The 17,911-nt window shown below is 36.9% G+C and overlaps 1 protein-coding gene across 16 annotated transcripts in view; it reads right to left on the bottom strand.

The window, feature by feature from the left end:
- MBNL1 (muscleblind like splicing regulator 1) overlaps window positions 1–17,911 on the bottom strand; it is a 203,386-nt gene that overhangs the window by 34,670 nt on the left and 150,805 nt on the right. For all 16 annotated transcript variants that reach the window (XM_077160822.1, XM_077160811.1, XM_077160820.1 and 13 more), the window contains one exon: window positions 4,616–4,786. In XM_077160822.1, the coding sequence (XP_077016937.1) occupies window positions 4,616–4,684 (69 nt within the window). In that variant the 5' untranslated portion in view covers window positions 4,685–4,786. The remainder of the gene's footprint in view (window positions 1–4,615; window positions 4,787–17,911) is intronic.

Here is a 17,911-nt window from a genome sequence, read left to right as displayed (position 1 = left end):
TTTCTTTTTGGTTTCACTTTATTCTTCAATCAGTTTTACTGCAATAATGAAAATGTATAAAGAAGACTAATTTCCAGCCCTCCTAGTAAAAAAGGTGTAAACCAAACATGGCACAGCTCCTAAAATGCAGTGCCTGTTCTCAGGCTGTGTGAAAAAGTGCAGGCTTCTGGACTGAAACGGGCAGTGAGAACAGCAAGATGGATAAAATGCAACTCAGGGTGACTGATGTGGAAACATTTTACCAGAAACATTCTGGGATGAGGTGGCCTCACCTCAACCACTCACTGGATAAACCAGAAAATAAAGCAATAAAAAACAATCCAAGAATTTTAGGTGTTCCTGGAAGTGTGACAAATGATGGCTTCAAAGCATCCTCTGTCCAACTGCCAAGAAAAGGCTGGACACAGGTAACAGCAAAGCAAAGGCAGAAAGAGCAGCAAGAAGCACCTGAGACTTGAGCTAGAATCAAGAACTGTTGTATTTTTCTATCCCTAGGCTACCAAATTCACAAAATGCATAGAAAATTCCATCTGAGTTATGTTCCCCAAGGCACTTAGGTTTGTAATTCCCAAAAAGACAGACTGACTTTGAGAGAACTGGGAAAGAGACAATTTGCCTGTGTGGGAGGAATCCCAGAACTCACACACAGCTCTTCATCACCATTACTAATTCAGAGTTCTCCATGGGCACCAAGGGAAGCCTGGAATCAATGGAATGTTTGAAAGACATCTTTCTGGGATGAACCAAAAACACATACCAAGTGCCTCCATACTGTGAACCATAGGAGGCAGTCTCTCTTGGCTAATACTGGTGGGCAATGTGCTGGATGACTTTGTCATTTCTGGTCAGATTACCTTAGTGCTGGACAGAACATGGCAAAATCATTTTAAAAAGTAATCACTTAGAGAAAGGATCCGGGAGCTTTATGGTTTTAGTTTGAATAACTAAACACTGTGGTTCTTTCACTTGTCTTCAAAGACCAAATGTTGAGGGGGAAAAAAAAAGATCTTTCTACATTTTATTAGTTGGTTTTGAAAAAAACAGAATGAATGCCAATTATCTCATAAGTTATGTTAATTTTTTTGAAAGTGGAGACACAAATATATTCAATTTCTATTTCCAACCACTTATTTTCTCCTCTTACAAAATGGAAGTAATTATGTTTATAAGATTGTTAGGACTTTGCAGATAATATTCTTTAAGCTTCTCACTATATGCTGAAGGCAGCCAGGGAAATTAAATGAATCCGTCAAGGACCCACAGTTGGTTGATGGCAAATGTGTCTCCAATTGATGTGTTTCCTGAGCATAGATGCCAAAATCTGAATGGCCTTGTAAGTAAGCTTGTGTATGCGGAACGTTACACTAGCTGCATACCTGGAGCAAATTACTTAACCTCTCTGAATCTCTGATTCTTCATCTCTAAAGTAAGAATGGCACTGCCTTCTTCATAGAATGGCTGTAAGGATTAAAGATACAAAAAATGCTGATTGCAGTAGATGTCCCTACAGCACTGTTTTTGCTCAAAAAAATTTTTTTTCTTGATCCTTGGCGTGGTGCCTTTGTTACAATCTCATAAAGTCCAGGAAAACAGGAAACTGTCCTATAAATTCCTGCATTCCCCAAGCCAGCTCATTATCTGAAAATCTTCAGTCTAGAGGCCCAATATCTCACAATTTATGAAAAATGAGAACCCAAACTGGGTGGCACAGTAACTGTTCCCTGGTCCCACCAGGAACTTTGTCAAGCACCTGGCTGCCCTTGACAACAGTGTGCAGAAACTTCTCTACCGTTACATGCCCCACTGTGCTCCCGTCTCTATACATGGGCTTGTCATCTCATTCTGGTTCCTCCTTTGGATTCTGGGGCAGGTAAACTATCATCAGCTTCTGCCTGTATTTCTGAGATTTGGGAAACTCTTCTTTTAATTCATTCTTTCACTCCTCAAGCTTATCGAGCTCTACCCAGATGCCTCCAATTCTGCTTAGAACTCGCTGGCCCCTTCTCCCCTCCCTGTTACTCCAGCTAGAGTTTTTGGTCCTTTTTCAAGCCATACGGCCCTACTGGAAATAAGGTGGGATCAGCTACTTGACCATAAGCCCTGTCACTCTTCAGATACTCTTGATGCTACAGATTGACCCACAGTATTATCTCTTTCAATATTACTACTAACTAAACTGGATCCATGCCTTCAGACACTATCCATACCATGGCTTCAGACACTATCTTTTGTTCTTGCAGCCATCCTCTTTGGGTGGCAACCCTTTTTCTTATTTGCTACATGGCTGCTTCCAGCCCAGTTATAATCCCTATTTGTAGTCCCAGCATTAAGGGTCCAGTAAGCAGCTGATCATGGCCATTCCAATCATTTCTGAAATCTCTATGCTATTATTCTCATCAGAATAGGGTTGAGTATACAAAGGATCAAAAAAGACGCAGGTGAGATTTTTAAAGGTACATTTCCTGGATTAAAGCCTTCTCTACAATCATTAAAATCCCAAATGCTTTAAAATTGAATAATTAAAATGATTTCTGTACTTATTACAAAAAAAAAAATAAGGCCACTCTGAATAGAGTATATTTTTAGACTATGATCTCAGGATTCCTTTAACAGAAAAGCAATTCCATATCCAAACATAGTCATAAGAGGGAAAATGAACATAAAGGTTGAATGTGTTCATAACTAGCAAAAATAAAAGCTTTCTCTAAGCAGAGAATCTTCCAACAAAATTTGTGGTGATTCTTCTGTTTCATAAATCTGAGATTTTGTGACTTCATAAACAACATATATTGGTTACTAGCATTCAGAGAAATGAGCATCAATGTTTATAGGCTGTTCCTGGATTGAGTAGATAATGGCCCAGAATGGCCTTGGAAGTAAGGCTCAAGGACCAGCTCAGGAGATGAGCCCAGATTTCACAGAAATGGGGAACTCACTGCCACGACCCTTACATCCTCTCCAACCCAGGAACCACACTTGCTGATCTCAGAGCTTCTCCAGGCCACAGAGAGGTTAGACCCTGGCAGTAAGCATGTTTTAAATGTTTAAGTGCAACAAAGTATCTCACATCAAGGAAAGATATATCAGCAATTGTAGTAGCCATTCGAAGGATTTATCAGACCTTTGAAAGTGTATGTGGGGGCCAAGTGGTAAGAGCAATCTCTTGTCCTATATATATATATATATATATATTTTTTTTTTTTTAGGAAAACAAATGCTTATAATTAAACCTTTTTTTAAACCAAATGGAAATTATCATGCCACTCCAATACAGAAATGTGAAATTAGTAGGTGTCACAGAAATAAATTTCAGATAGTGTATTATTAAATGAGTCTCCAATGATGGGGAAAAAAACAGAAATGGGTTAAAAGAGATGCAGAATTAACTACAATACTCTCTCACATTGACTGTTCGATATTGATCATTGGTATCATTGCCAATGTAATATGGAGATTCCTTCCACCACTAATGCAAGACCTCCCAACCAAACCCACCACTTTTTGGAATGATTGTTGCATTAAGTTCTAAGACAGAACAATAATTACATTGTGTTTCAGATGCTGAAATTTATTAGAAAAAAAATGTTAGCATATCGACCCAGAAAAATTGGGCTCTTCCCATCCCTATGACCCCGTAACACTGCATATAAAATGGTGATATAAATTGGCAAATGTATCTTGATTGTTATAAATTTCAACATGCATTTAAACATGTAAGCATTATTTCACAACATAAAAAAAGTTTGCAAGCTAAAATTAATTATGACATTAATCTCTCATACTTTTAAGGATAAACGTGGCTGAAGATTATAAAAGACATTTATCTCTTGCAAAAAATATCTAAATACATTCACGTGCTCAAAAATCAAGTTACCTACATGCAATGCTCAGCAAACATTAAATACCTATGACTATCCACAGTTTATCAAATTTAGTTAGCTCCCTTTTAAAAAGCTGTTAAAGAGTTTCCTTCAAGTCCATGATATTGATTCACCACTGTCAGAATTTTCTTAGTATTTTAACTATGAAGGAATTTCAACTTAAGTTTTAAAACAGTAACAAAGGCTCCTTTTCAAGAGGACTATACGTACAAACAGGATTCTCTTCAAGGAGGGGGGAACAGGGAGAAATTTTAACACAATTAAAGACCATCTATATCAAATAAAAAAAAATCAACATCGGGTGCACAGGTGGTTCAGTGGTAGAATGCTCGCCTTCCATGAGGGAGACCCGGGTTCGATTTCCAAGCCATGCACTCCCCTCCGAAAAAACAATCACCTTTAAAGGTAGCCTGAAAATGCACATAGACTATTCTCATGTGTTTGCTGCCCATTGTAACAAAAACCATTTTAACACCTGCAAGTTGTAGAATTTATTTTGAGGCACATTTTTGAAAAAATGCAATAATGTAAATTTCTGCAATGTAAATTGAGCCAGAAGATGAATAAATGCACAGTGTAAAAATCATTCCAACATTTGATGGATAATTTTGCTGGAAACTACTAGGCAACCGATACCGTTACCTGTGTTCACCTGACCTGGTGCGATCACCTGAACATTAAACCAGACATGTGGAATTATCAACTTAATGACTCAGGACTGAAAACATGCTCACCACAGGTTGTAATGGGGCACCAGGCATCATGGCATTGGCTAGTTGCATTTGCTGGGCCAACATGGCCATATTCTTCTGCTGGATCAAGTTATTGCGCCCATTGATCTCCAATTGCGTTTTTAAGTGTGGGGGTGGATGAAGATATTTGCAGTTCTCCCTGGAGCAACGACCCTAAAAAACACAAGCAGCAAATGCCATCTTTTAAAAAAAGGACTAAAATCAGCAAATCTTAAAAAATAAAAAAAGTTGTGCAAACCTATCACTTAAATCTATCTTGGTGGTTTCACAGAATACTTTGTCCAGATCAGTGCATCATCTTTTTAGAACGAGTAGTGAATTTGCTCAAACGCATTATCAAAAGGTACTAAGACATTCGAAAAAATATAAAAGCATACAGAAGTTCATTCTTTTGGACAATTTTAGTACTTTTCTAAATTCAACTTTTAAAATCTACAACCTGCCAGGGTAACATGAACTCATAGATAAACAAAGAATGTTAGGCTCCCTGGCATAATATAGTTTTGGTTAACTTTAATGAAACCCCCCAAATCACAAAGTTTTACCCTCTATTTTTACTTGTGATGAGTTCTTAGGAATGAACTTAGAGAAATCAAGACATATTGTATCTTCAATTAAACACCTTCACATGTTTCTAATAAATAAAATTAAAATTACTACTGAGTTTTATAAGCCGCATATGAGGAAAGTTATGGTTAAAAAGAAGGACAACCCGATAATTTCGTATTGTATAGCGAGATTACTAAATGTAAAGAAACATTGGTGAAAATGTAACCTTTAGCCTTTAACCTTTCAAAGACACACCCACATCTAGTCTCCCAAGAACTATAAAACAATAAGAAATAGACATATCAACCCTTCAAAAATGTATACTATAAAATGGAGAAACAAAATGAGTTGTTATAAAATAAGATAAATGAATATACCTTCTTTTTGGGATGATCTTTTGATCAAAAACATTTATTAAAGACTACAGTATACAATATTGCATGAGGGACTGTACCCTTATTATTTCAATAAATTGTCAAATCAAATTGATAGTAGCAGATCTCATCAATTACTACCTCGACAAAAAATTTAAATGGAATGTTTATGGAGTAAAAGGATTTAATTGAAGCTATTAACTACCTTCTTGAACTTTCTTTGATTCTCCTGCAAAAAATCAATTTACCATAATTTGATCTTGCAATGTAAATTGACTCAGAAAACTAATGCTTATATTTATGTTCAAGTCTACCAGAGTTCTAATTTGAATGATCTGTTTCTGCTTTTTCTAATTCAGGGTTTTAGGAATAAAGTTGCTACACCATCCTGGACAGATATCATAGCATGTTACCTGTTATTTTAATTAACTTTATGCAACAAAGCATTTTTCATCATATTTTAAATCAAGAGGCAGTAGGAGACAGTGGTGATGGCAAGGGTTTCACAGGCCACACTCACACATCAGTTGTACCAATTGCATATATAAGCTCTTTAAGCCTCAGGCTCTTCAACTACAACAAAATTGCTATATGACCTAAGCTTAATACGGTTTCACAATAAACTATTCATAAGTTTATTATGAAAATTCAAGAAAAGAATGCCAGTGCAATGCTCCTGGCACTGCGTGGCAGTGTCTAAGCATGCACAGTCAGGAGCTGTACTGCCCTCCCCACCACTGCATTTTAAATTACATATCAAACAAAAGAAAAACAAAGCATTGTCATGATGATCATCTTCCTAACATCTATTAGTTATGGCTACTGATATGTTCACAGTTAAAGTAACCTTTATATATAGATGACCAATTCCAAATAAAATCACCATGCTTGTTATCTGTTGAGATCAGGACATATTATTAGCTTTAAAACCTCCCGATGCAAAACAGCTGCTAAAATAATAACAAAAACAATGCCTGAGAGTCACAAGAGAAACCACAGACTACACCTGGCCAAATTAAAGAAGCTCACAGATGATGCATGGTCTGATTTCAGGGGTATCCAACTGAGCTCTTCTAGAGAAATTCTGCTCTTTCAGTAGAGAGAATGAATGAACTCTGAGAGATATTCTGGTTCTCAATACTCTCATGTTATATTTCTTACCAAGACGGGGCTTATTTAAGTACAGATCAGTGTGGTTATATACCTCCTGAGGACTCGGTTACTGTCAATTCACTCAGATCAGCTTCTATAGTCCCATAAATAGCCCTGGGCCTTAAACCAGGCCTTGCCAACACTCACGCTAGTCTTCTTTAAGCACTTCATTTCAATGCCTTCCTTGAACATAAACCATCCAGTTCCTTCTAGCTCTGATCACAGCCCAGATTTAAATCATGAAAAAGAGGAATCACCTGTGTCCCTTATATATTGTGTCAGCACAGCTCAAAATATTCAAGAGAAGTTCAGACCTTCTATTCTTATTGTATGTTTACTATATCCACTCATGAAAAATGCCATACTACTACATTTCTTATGTATATTAAATATCTATGATTTGATTTGATTGCATTGGACTTTCACTTTCAAAAAGCTAATGCGTCAAAGAATCAACTGGAAATCTTTTCTTAAAATGCATGCAGACTATCAAACCTCTCTCTTAGACAGTCTTTGGCAATAGTCTGGAGACCTAAAGATGTACATTTTAACAAGTATTCCAGGTGATTCTGATATGGTGTAAAGCACTGCAGAATACAATTCTGCAAAACCACATGAATTTTTCATTGACACTGAAAAAAATAATGAAGCAATCTCTGCAAGTGATATCAGAAAAACTTAGCTTCTTAGGAAGCGCGAAATTTGCTTTATGCTGACTGTGCTGCTGAATAATTGTGGGAGGACAAATAAAAAGGCCAAAAATAATTTAGAATAAACACTGTGCAAGAAGGTTGTCTAAAACCCAGGAAAAAACCACCAGCAGCAAGTTGAGGTAAATACGACATTGGTACCAGTTCTCTAAAACCAGAAATTCTATCAGCATCTAAAGCTAACGTACAGATTTATATATAGGAGCTAAATCATTCAGAGATTTCATCTCAATGTAACCTAAACTGAGCTGCTAGGATAAATTAAAAAAATAAGCATAAAAAATTTTTATTCAGTTTTGATAGCTACATGTAGTTTCATCTATTGCCATTAATGTAAAATGTCATCAAACATAATTTGGTTCAAATAGCAGCTTTGTTACTTAGTTCCTTTATGACATTGTGGAAGTTAGTTAAATTTTCCGAGTGTCCAAAATTGTTTCTAAATAATAGTAATAATAGCATCTATCTCATTGGTGATATATAAGAACTGAGTACGAGGATGGGCCAAACTCACAATGGTACCTGGTATAGTAGGCTGTCAGTGAATGTTAATTGTTTTCCTTTCCTCTGTTTACCTAAGTTTTCAAGTTATTAACAGTCAGCAGTTGCTTGATTTAGCACCCTATCTGTTATATGTACTAGAAATAGTACAGATAGGGAAATCTTGGAGACAATCCATGATATTTACTGGTAATATATTACAAGGTTGGCCCTCATCATCCCTATGTATTTACTACATCCAATAAAGAAAAAGTGTTCCATTTGTAACATTTCTTACAATGTTGCTTTCCTTGACTGCACTGAAGTCTTACTTTCAGAGGTGTCCAAATGAATAGTAGGACATGTTACAGAGTCTATGCTGTAGCTACCGTAGAAGCTATTCAAAGAGGCTTTTTATAGGATTAACACAACACAGATTCCAAGATTATTACTGTAATGTACAAATTGAATTTTTTAAGGGAAAGCAGGAAGTTCAGTAAAATATTGGTCCGAGCTGAGCCCATTTTTTCCTAATAATATTTTTATACCTTTAAATTATAAGTAGACTATCCATAAAAGACCAGTTTCCACCCTTTTAGTCTCAAGAGACTGTCTGAGTCCAAGAAGTCATTTGAGAGATCAATTAATCAATTCTCAATTACAGAAGACACAAGTTATTTAACTGTGAACTCAAGGATTTTCTCATAAGTCCTTCAAATTGGTACAAATTTGTGATTATGAAAAGGGAAACAGAGGGCGGTGCAACGGTGGCTCAGTGGCAGAATTCTTGCCTACCATGCCAGAGACCCAGGTTCGAATTCCAGTGCCTGCCCGTGCAAAAACAAAAATGAGGAAATAGAAATATACTTTCAGTTAAGTTGTTTGATCCTCGAAAAAAATAAATAAATAAAAAAGGCTGATTACATTTTTAAACATTATCGTTTAACAAAGTGTGCCTTTTAATAATTGCATAATGGGTTCACACATAGTACATGAATATAAACACTATGGGGAGACAGATTTTGGGCCATTAGGCCATCTGTTCTCCTAACCACATGCCTGGTAATAAACTCTTTCTCTCTTTGAAACCCTGGTATCTCAGGAATTGGTTATTAAGCATGTCGGGCAAAAGAATCCAAGGCCTTTGTCTGGTAACAATTTGGTGACCATGAAGGGACAAGTGCCCGAATCTCTGGAGCTCTGGCCGAGCAGGTGAGCCAGGTAACTGAGCCTTCTGTGGCTGCTGAACTGAATTTGGTCTAGAGGCTCGGCAACCAGGGTTTCTCTGTCCTACTGGTGCTCCAGAGACTTTGGACACCTTAAGAAAGCTTCAAAGAGAGAAACGGTTTCCAGTTCCATGTCCGGACATCTGACCGAGTGAGTGGGCCATCAGAGTAAAAGTGGATCAGGGAGCAAACAGGCAGTTCAAGTCCCCTTTGCTCTGACCTCCACACCCTGATTTTGGGGACCATATTATACAGGGGTTGAAGCCACATAATCTAAACACTACGGGTATGTGATGTAGATAGTAAGATATGCATTATAGGATATGATGGAAGTTAGGTAATTAATAGCAAACCAGAATAAGGATGAAACCAGAGATGGAAATTTAGAGAAATGAGAAAATCATTTCTTAGCAATTTTTAACAGAAAATAAAACATTATCTTACTTCGAAGTTAGCCAAACTTTCTTAACAAAAAATATTCTATCAGAAAACTGAGCAAACTAATTTCCCCCTTTTTAATTATAATTCCTCCACTTAAAATAAAAGGAATATTATGATTTATGAGGTCAGCATCTAAAGAGATATGCTATTAAGCTGCCAAATGTGGTAGGATTAAAATAACTGAGTCATAATTAGGCAGATTCTGGAAATAAAGAGAATGAAAAACTATAGGAGCACCATCTTATATTTACGTCTTTTCCAACTTTCAAAGGGAATACTGATTTTCTGGTAAGACTGCTCAACCAGAACAGTTTATTTCAATTGTTGCAACAATACTAATATTTCCTTTTGGACTGCTGAAACACAAATGTTTTAAAGCACTTTCTGGAGATATTCATTGCTCAAATATTGGCCAGAAACTCTGGCAGTTTTGCACTGAAAATGCTTACAGAAATTTTTTGTCAGCTAAGACAAATGTCTCAGAAGAGTTTTGCCCCACTCCACCTCCCCCCAAAATACTGACAAGACACATCATTTTAAACATCTCCAAAAGTGTTGTTTGTTGTTGCTTTTATGGCTCTGCTATGCATCTTAGTTATCAACTCTAATGCATGGATGAGTAAATTCATCTCTATATATGTATGTATGTATATATCTTATTGTTAAATATGTCCTAATTGTAGGACATATTTAAATATATAATGGCAATTTATAAGGTAATTGAGAAAAAATATGTACTTTATATGCAAACACATATACATACACACACACTCTGTTTCGTTTTCAATTAGGTAGATATGAGTTTAACTCTGAATTGCAATCTACTGACTTCTTCAAATATTGAAAGTAAATTATTTGCATCTAACACAGAGTATATTACAGCTCTTAAATGTATATCCTCATGACCCATCTGTTTCCATAAAGGATTTGTGTCAGCTTACAAGAATACATGCATCTTAAAATGTTCAAGGTTAATCAACTGTAGTATTATCTGACATTCTGAGCCCAGTAATTTTGAATTGTGGGGAACTAGGTTGTGCATTGTAGAATTTTTAGCAGTATCTCTGGCCTCTAGCTTCCAGATGCCTGTAGGACTCTGCACACAGAGTGTTGTCTGTCTCTGTTGTCACAACCAAAGATGTCTCCGGACATTATCGTATGTCTTAATGGGGAAGGAACAGGGAGAGTAGGGGTGAAATCACCCCAAGTTGAGAACCAAACACTGATTTATACATACTGGAATTTGATGGGACCACATATAATTAAAAACAGCTGATAATTTAAAAGTGTTTGATTTAAATCACCTTTAAATATTTTCATACTTATTTTTAAATAATAGGATCTTTTTCATTTTATTGTGAGAATTTCCTAAAATAGAAGATAAAAGATTTGTACAACAACACCTGGCTCAAAACAAGTGGGAGGTTGACCAGTTAGTCTTTCTAATTTTGCCAAATTTTGATAGCTGCAGCTTCTCAAAACTTTCCAGGTATGAGTTTCAATGTTTGTTATTTTTTCTTGCATTCCAAATGAAACCAAATAGACCATGGTACATCAAAGAGAAAATGATTGGATTTCAAAATTATATTAATAGTTCATTTCACTTGTTAAAGGGACGTTGCCTTTTATTTTTCTTTTTTTAAGAAAAACATTTTCTTCTCTTGCACCTCACTACAGAAAATCTTTTCAGGATAACAAAGTTAGACATGAAATTTCAAAAAGAAGCTACTGAGAATAACAAATTAAATAGCTAGAGAGCCAGAAAAATAATCAAAGATACGTCACAATCTGAAATTGTATTGGGCCCACTGCACGATAACACTATTACTTTTATTTGCAAATATTTTCAAAGTAAGCTAGTATACATGTACTCATGTATATGTATTCACCCCAATCATATCTCTATTTCTAAGAGCAGCATGTGAATTAGGAACTTAGGTTTCGTTTCTGTTGCAAGTTCAAGAAATCTAGAATACGTGACTTAAAAGTTGTTTACTTCAAAAAACACATAAGAATTTTTAGAGAGCTACAGAACGAAATCTAAAGGGAAACTGGATGTCACCGAGCAGAAATTCTTAAAGTTGTCAAAACAATGATGATTTATCCTCTTTCTATCCTTAGAAATTCTCTATTTAGATTTCACTGCTTTGATGTTACAGTTTGTTTAGTTTTGTTGGTTTAGAAATATTATCGTGTTATCCTATATCGTAAATATATAGTATATATACTATTAAATAAATACCATATATTTACTATATTTAAATACTTTGGCATACTCTATTGTAAATATATGGTATTTATTTATTAACAGCAATTATTGTATTCATTTTTAAATTTTCAAATATTCACGAACCTTTAACCTTGATCTGTAAACAGGATTTTTTCTTACATAATTTCCTATCGTTAATATCTTGGCACCTTGCACTTATTTCACAGTTTTATTATCTGGAAAGGCAAGAAAGCATTCTTTAAATCAAACACAGCTCCTGTTTTAATTTTTTCATTGGTTTTTCAGATGATATCAAAAACAAACGCTTAACATCACCACCGAACATTAAGAAAGGAGTCAGTTCTCTTATTTCTCGAGGCAATTAATCTCTAATCTTCTAAACCTAGCATGAAATAAATATCGCAACACTAATACTTAAAGCTCAACTTTTAGATGTAAATTGCCATTTCTTCATCCAATCAACCTAACACCTAATGCTTGGAACACAACTCAATCAGCAGAGCTGGGAGAATTCTGAGAGCAAAAAGAAGGAAAACTTTGCAAAAGAATTTCATTAAAATAAACCCAATTTCTTTCAATTGCTTTGACCACAGATATAAAATGTTTTCAAGTGAAATACAATGTGAGGCAAATTTAGACGTTTCCCCTTTCTGATCACATAAAACATTCATAGTCATACACACACCTTAACTTGATAATTATTGCAACTGGCAGTAAAAGAAAGAAACAAAAAATGCACACACACAAACACACGATACCCACTGAGTTTAAATCTGTAATTTATCATGGCTGGAAATAATGTAAAAGAACATAACAGATCCAGGTTCATGAGCATTTGTCTATCAAAATCTGATCTGATCTCAAAAAGGAGATTGAAGGTTTGACTTTTCTAGTTACTTTCCAGTATTCAATGGCTGTTCTAGGCACTATTTCTGTACATTATTCCTAAATTTGAGGATGAAGAATCTTGGGCATTAAGGCCATAGTGACATTTACATATCTCAAAATATCCTCAATGCTGACGCAACATCAACGCACTCTAGCTCAAACATGGGGATGCCATAACTTTTTTTCCCTGAGAACTCAGAAGACTTTAATTGCGCAATTCGCATTAATCATTTTGAAAATGGCAAACTGAAACTCTACACATCTAGATAAGTATTATGTAATCTTGAGAGCCTGGTTAGCTGCCGCTGAGGAGGCGGAGAAAGGGAGGAGAAAGGGAGAAAGGCAACAAATCACACACACATTCTTGTTACAAAAATACCACTCCTTTTCTCAAGCAGCTTTAGTCTTAAGAGATCAGATATACATACAACTGTGAGAGCAACCGCTATATCAGCACACAATTTTAGCCAAACGTCATCTGAAGAAACCTTAGCCTCCTCAGAGAGGGCCCACGAGGATTTTCTATTTAGAGTTGCTTGTGAAGGGATGCTGTAAGAAGAAATAGTGTTACTTGCCCTTACACGCATGGCTTCCCCGATCCCACAGAATCCTAAAAACAAAACAAAACAAAACGGGATAGCTATTGCCGAGGCTAATGAATTGAAAAGGCTTTAACAGGGCACCTACTGTCTGACTCAATTCCACACTCTTCCTGAACTCCACACTTGGATCTAACTGGTATCCCTGAGCCAAACCAGTGTCTCCCCGACCTTGTGAAAGCCCAGTGACATTTGGTAGGTGCCAGCACCATTAAAGAGCCCAGCATTTGTTGGCTGCTTTTTTACAGCATCATAAAATTGGAAATGCCAGATCACTATGTCTCTATTTTTTTTTCAATTGCTACATTATTTTTTTGGTGCTGTAACTGTCAAACTTCTAAATTGTCTGTAGCTGAAACACTTCTGAAGTTTAACGGCATCTAAATCAGACACTCTTCAATCCTGGATACTAATTTAAAGCCCTAACATTTAGGTCATAAAATGCAATGCTCAATTTGTAGTGCATGAATTTCAATTGAGAAATACAAAATGTTTTACAAAGAGTACCCAATTCATCATTGCACCGTTATTAGGTAGATTACAGCACAACTGTCTCCTAATTTCTAGGATTTTCCAAAGGGTTAAAAAGAGGTAAACCTTCCAGGTGAGATGTATATAATTTTTCCTTAACAATCTCTTGGAAGGCTTATTTAAGCGGTTCTTTACAGACCTATGCCAGCTTCTAACGCAGTTGTACAGTCAAAGCTCCCTGTTTTTAACTATTCCCCCACTAAGTCTTGATTGAAAACCAAATGGTTTATATTTTTATTATAATCAAGTAGCAAAACTTGCAGAGGGCTTCCTATATTCCAGGCATTGTTTTAAGTACTTTACGGGTATTTCTGCATTTAATCCTATCACCATCCCTGTGAAATAGTTTCTATAACATTTTACACCTAAAGGGAATTTAAGTACCTACAGACAGGACAACTACATATAACTCCCCAACTATACATAACTGAACCCACACAGTCTAACTACACAGGGGTGTTCTTAACCATTAAGCTAGAGCTATGCATGTGCAGTGAGTGTACCTCCCCTATTCATCTTTAAATGTGTTTTTTACTCTAATCAATGACTGCTCACACTAGAAACATAGATGATACTAGCCAGAATAAGCCAGAACCCAACAGAGCTCCGGTTCCTTTAGTTACGCAAAGGAAAAGATGTTTCACAATATACGCAACAAACTGGGGAGGAGAATGATCCACATACTATATCCAAAGCACAACAGAAGAAATTAGATGATATTGCAAATTCCAGTTTATCAGCCACTTTTTTTTCCTCATAAGGACCTGCATGACAGGACCAATAGCAGGAAAGAAAAACTGCACATCAAAGTTTTGGTTCACATTGTCTATATCAATAAAAGAGACCCACTGAGGTATAAGGTTCTTGGATTACCTATGGGTTTCACCGACCCAGCCTCTGCAATTTAGAGATATCACAAATAGCCAAATGATTATTTTATATTGAAATATGCATATATATGATTAAAAACAGATAAGAATTACAACATAGTAAGAATGCTAAATTTTAAAGGGCAGGTCTTCTAAATCAGTAATATTAAAAAAAAACCTAAAGGAAATCAGAAATTACCAACATTTTGATGCAATCAGCTGGGGAACAGTAATAGCATGACTTGTATTATATGCAGCTTTCGCTATACTTGCATCTGCTACATATGCCTACAAATACAGGAAAGTAAACCCTGTTTTTACATATCTAAAATAAGAACATCTATTTTGTACTCAAGATAAACTTTAAAGTATAATATTTAATGTTCCAGAAGTCTCAAGTCAATATTTCCTTTGTAAATCTTTCATCAAAGTCTACTGGATGACGTCGCTTATATTATGCACATAATTAATGTTTAAATACTTTCCTAATCTTTAACAGATGTCCAATATACTGGCTGTCAGTTATACGCAAAATCATTGCATCACACTGCTCTGCAATCTTTTAGAGATGACATTGTCTATGCCAAAGATCAGACTTCTCCCCAATTTTTCATTCACACCCCTTGGTAAGCCTATGGGATTTCCTCACTGAAAAGAAATGTTGTCACTTTCTGACCTCAAATTCTGCCTCATATCCAGCTACTGAAGGCTACTGCTGCACATAAACAACAATGACAGAGCACAAAGAAAAGGTGAGGTGATAAAAGTCCTCACCGCCGCTGATGGTGCAGCCACTGTCTCCTTCAGACAGATCAACTTTGCACTTGAACAAAATGTGCTCAATGACACAGGCTCTGTCCCTGTGGGGAGAACACTCTCCTCCCCCCCCATCCCCATGACAATTTGCTAAAATTGTGCACAGCCATCAGCTCTCTCCCAGACTTCAGGCTGCTGAGAAGAGAAAGACAATTGGCTCATAAGCCCAGAACCTGCCTCGATTGGATGCTGACTACAGCAGTAAAAGCAGTTTAAGGGTGAAAAAAAAAACATCTCGTGAAGCAAAAAGACAGCACCACAGCACACATCCGAGCTTGTTTTCCCTTCTGCACCCCATTTCCACCTCAAGAGATTTTCTGTTCGCTTTCTAGGGCAGTTCCCCAAATAACTAAAGATGCAGCACTCAACAAATGTTACCTAAAAATTATTATTTGGGAATAAAAGAGGAAAGTCTCATAATGTAGAAAGAATTTGTATGTTTCTAGCATCCTTGTATGGCTTCTTGGGAGATGAATCACATTAGCAAAAAACACATAAATAAAAACGGATACCTACAAACTATGGAATCTTTACAAGATATGTGCAAGATGAATTTCTAAGGCAGCAGGGTATGAGGCCATCACTTAAATTTGAAAAAGCTTAGTCATCACAAGGTGCTATATCCTAAGCAGTGATCAGAAGCTGCGGAGTGTATTCTCCAGTGCTGATTTAAGATGAAAAGTATGGAGATGTTGGGCCTCACAAACAGATTAGCCATGGCAACACTGTTTTTCTAATAAGCCAGAATGTGAACGTGAGAGGGGAAAGTACAGACGGCTGTCACATGATGTTTTTCTCCTGCTATCATATCAACAACGTTTAGGCTGAAAGTCTGGATCTGCTAAACATCCAGCTTCGGGTGCATTAAGTGAGTAAAGCAGCAGATCTGTGATTTTTACCCTTTTCAGCTCTGGCTAAAGCTGGTGGCTGTTACGAGAAATGGTTGCTTTGCGTTTCCTTAGCACTCAGTACGTGCAGCTCTCCTAATACAGGTCACGCAGCTTTACTGTGCATTCTTTACATGTCCCTGGCCCTGGCGGATTGAGACTGTCCAGAGGAGGCTCATGACTCCACCTTCGTGGATTCACAACCTAAGCCAGACCGCAAAAGCCAAATAAATGTTCACTAAGTGAATGCATCCTAACCGGATTTCAGAAAGTAACATATTTTGTCCAAGACAGTAGTTCTCAAACATTTCTCTGTGTCTTCTTCAGGACCTCCATCAATTCACACGCTGCAGCACTGTTTTCTCTTCATTCATAGAAATTCTCCCCTAGTCTCCTTCCCCTTTGCTCCGTATTTTTAGGTAACTTCTTGCTATTGTTATCCAACCACAACTTTATGGCTCTGCTTCCATCCAAATAAGACATACAGCCACTTGTTGGAATCATCTGTGTTCTCGGCTTGTAAGCTTCTCAAACGCATAAGCCTTGGAGATATTCACACAGGAGCAATCCCAGGACTTGACATAAAAAAGCAGTACAGCTCCAACTCTGGCTAAACGGCCAAGACCCCAAGAAACAGAATCAGAAGGCGTTTGTTCAAATACCAGCTTGGATATTTATTAGCAGTTAATTATTCATCCCCACTGAACTGCAATTTTTTCTTCTGTAAAATGAAACTCAACCTATCTCCCCAGAGATTCTGTGAGGATTCAACGAGGGAACGTGTACAAAGGGCCTCAACTGTGTCCCAATGCTCAGTAAATGGAAACTGCAGTGTCCCAATCTCTTCACATTCTTCACATTCCTGCTTATCACTCAGGCCCACTTCTCTAGACATGGTTGAAAGCATCCTTGTTCCCTTCTTCCTTCAACCTCCCCTTTACTGGTCCTTGTGCTGGTTTGAATCTGTGGTGGACCCCAGAAAAGCCATGCCCTTTGATCCTCATTCAGTATTGCTGGGTGGGAGCATTTTGATTGTTTCCATGAAGACGGGACCCACCCAATGGTGGGTGGTACCTTTTGATTAGATGATTTCCATGGAGGTGTGTCTCCACCCACTGAAGGTGGAGTTGCTTGCTGGAATCCTTTAAAAGAGGAAATATTTTGGAGAGAGTCCCTTTTTGTGGAGCCACAAGAAAGCCAGCAGATGCCGCCATGTTTGCCATGTGCCCTTCCAGCTGAGAGAGAAATGTTGAACGTCATTGGCCTTCTTGAACCAAGGTATCTTTCCCTGGATGCCTTAAATTGGACATTTCTATAGACTTGTTTTAATTGGGACATTTTTTCAGCCTTAGAACTGTAAACTAGCAACTCATTAAATTCCTCTTTTTAAAAGCCATTCTGTTTCTGGTATGTTGCATTCCGGCAGCTAGCAAACTAGAACAGTCCTTCTCCAGCTCACCATCAAGTTGGAATCTCTTTTAATGAACTAACCCACAGCAAGACTCTAGTGTCAGAGGATGGCAAGC

Source organism: Tamandua tetradactyla, chromosome 5 (assembly GCF_023851605.1).
Source record: "Tamandua tetradactyla isolate mTamTet1 chromosome 5, mTamTet1.pri, whole genome shotgun sequence".
NCBI lineage: Eukaryota > Metazoa > Chordata > Mammalia > Pilosa > Myrmecophagidae > Tamandua > Tamandua tetradactyla.
The sequence above is the reverse complement of the archived record's forward strand: the minus strand, read 5'-3'. Positions and strand labels throughout refer to the sequence as shown.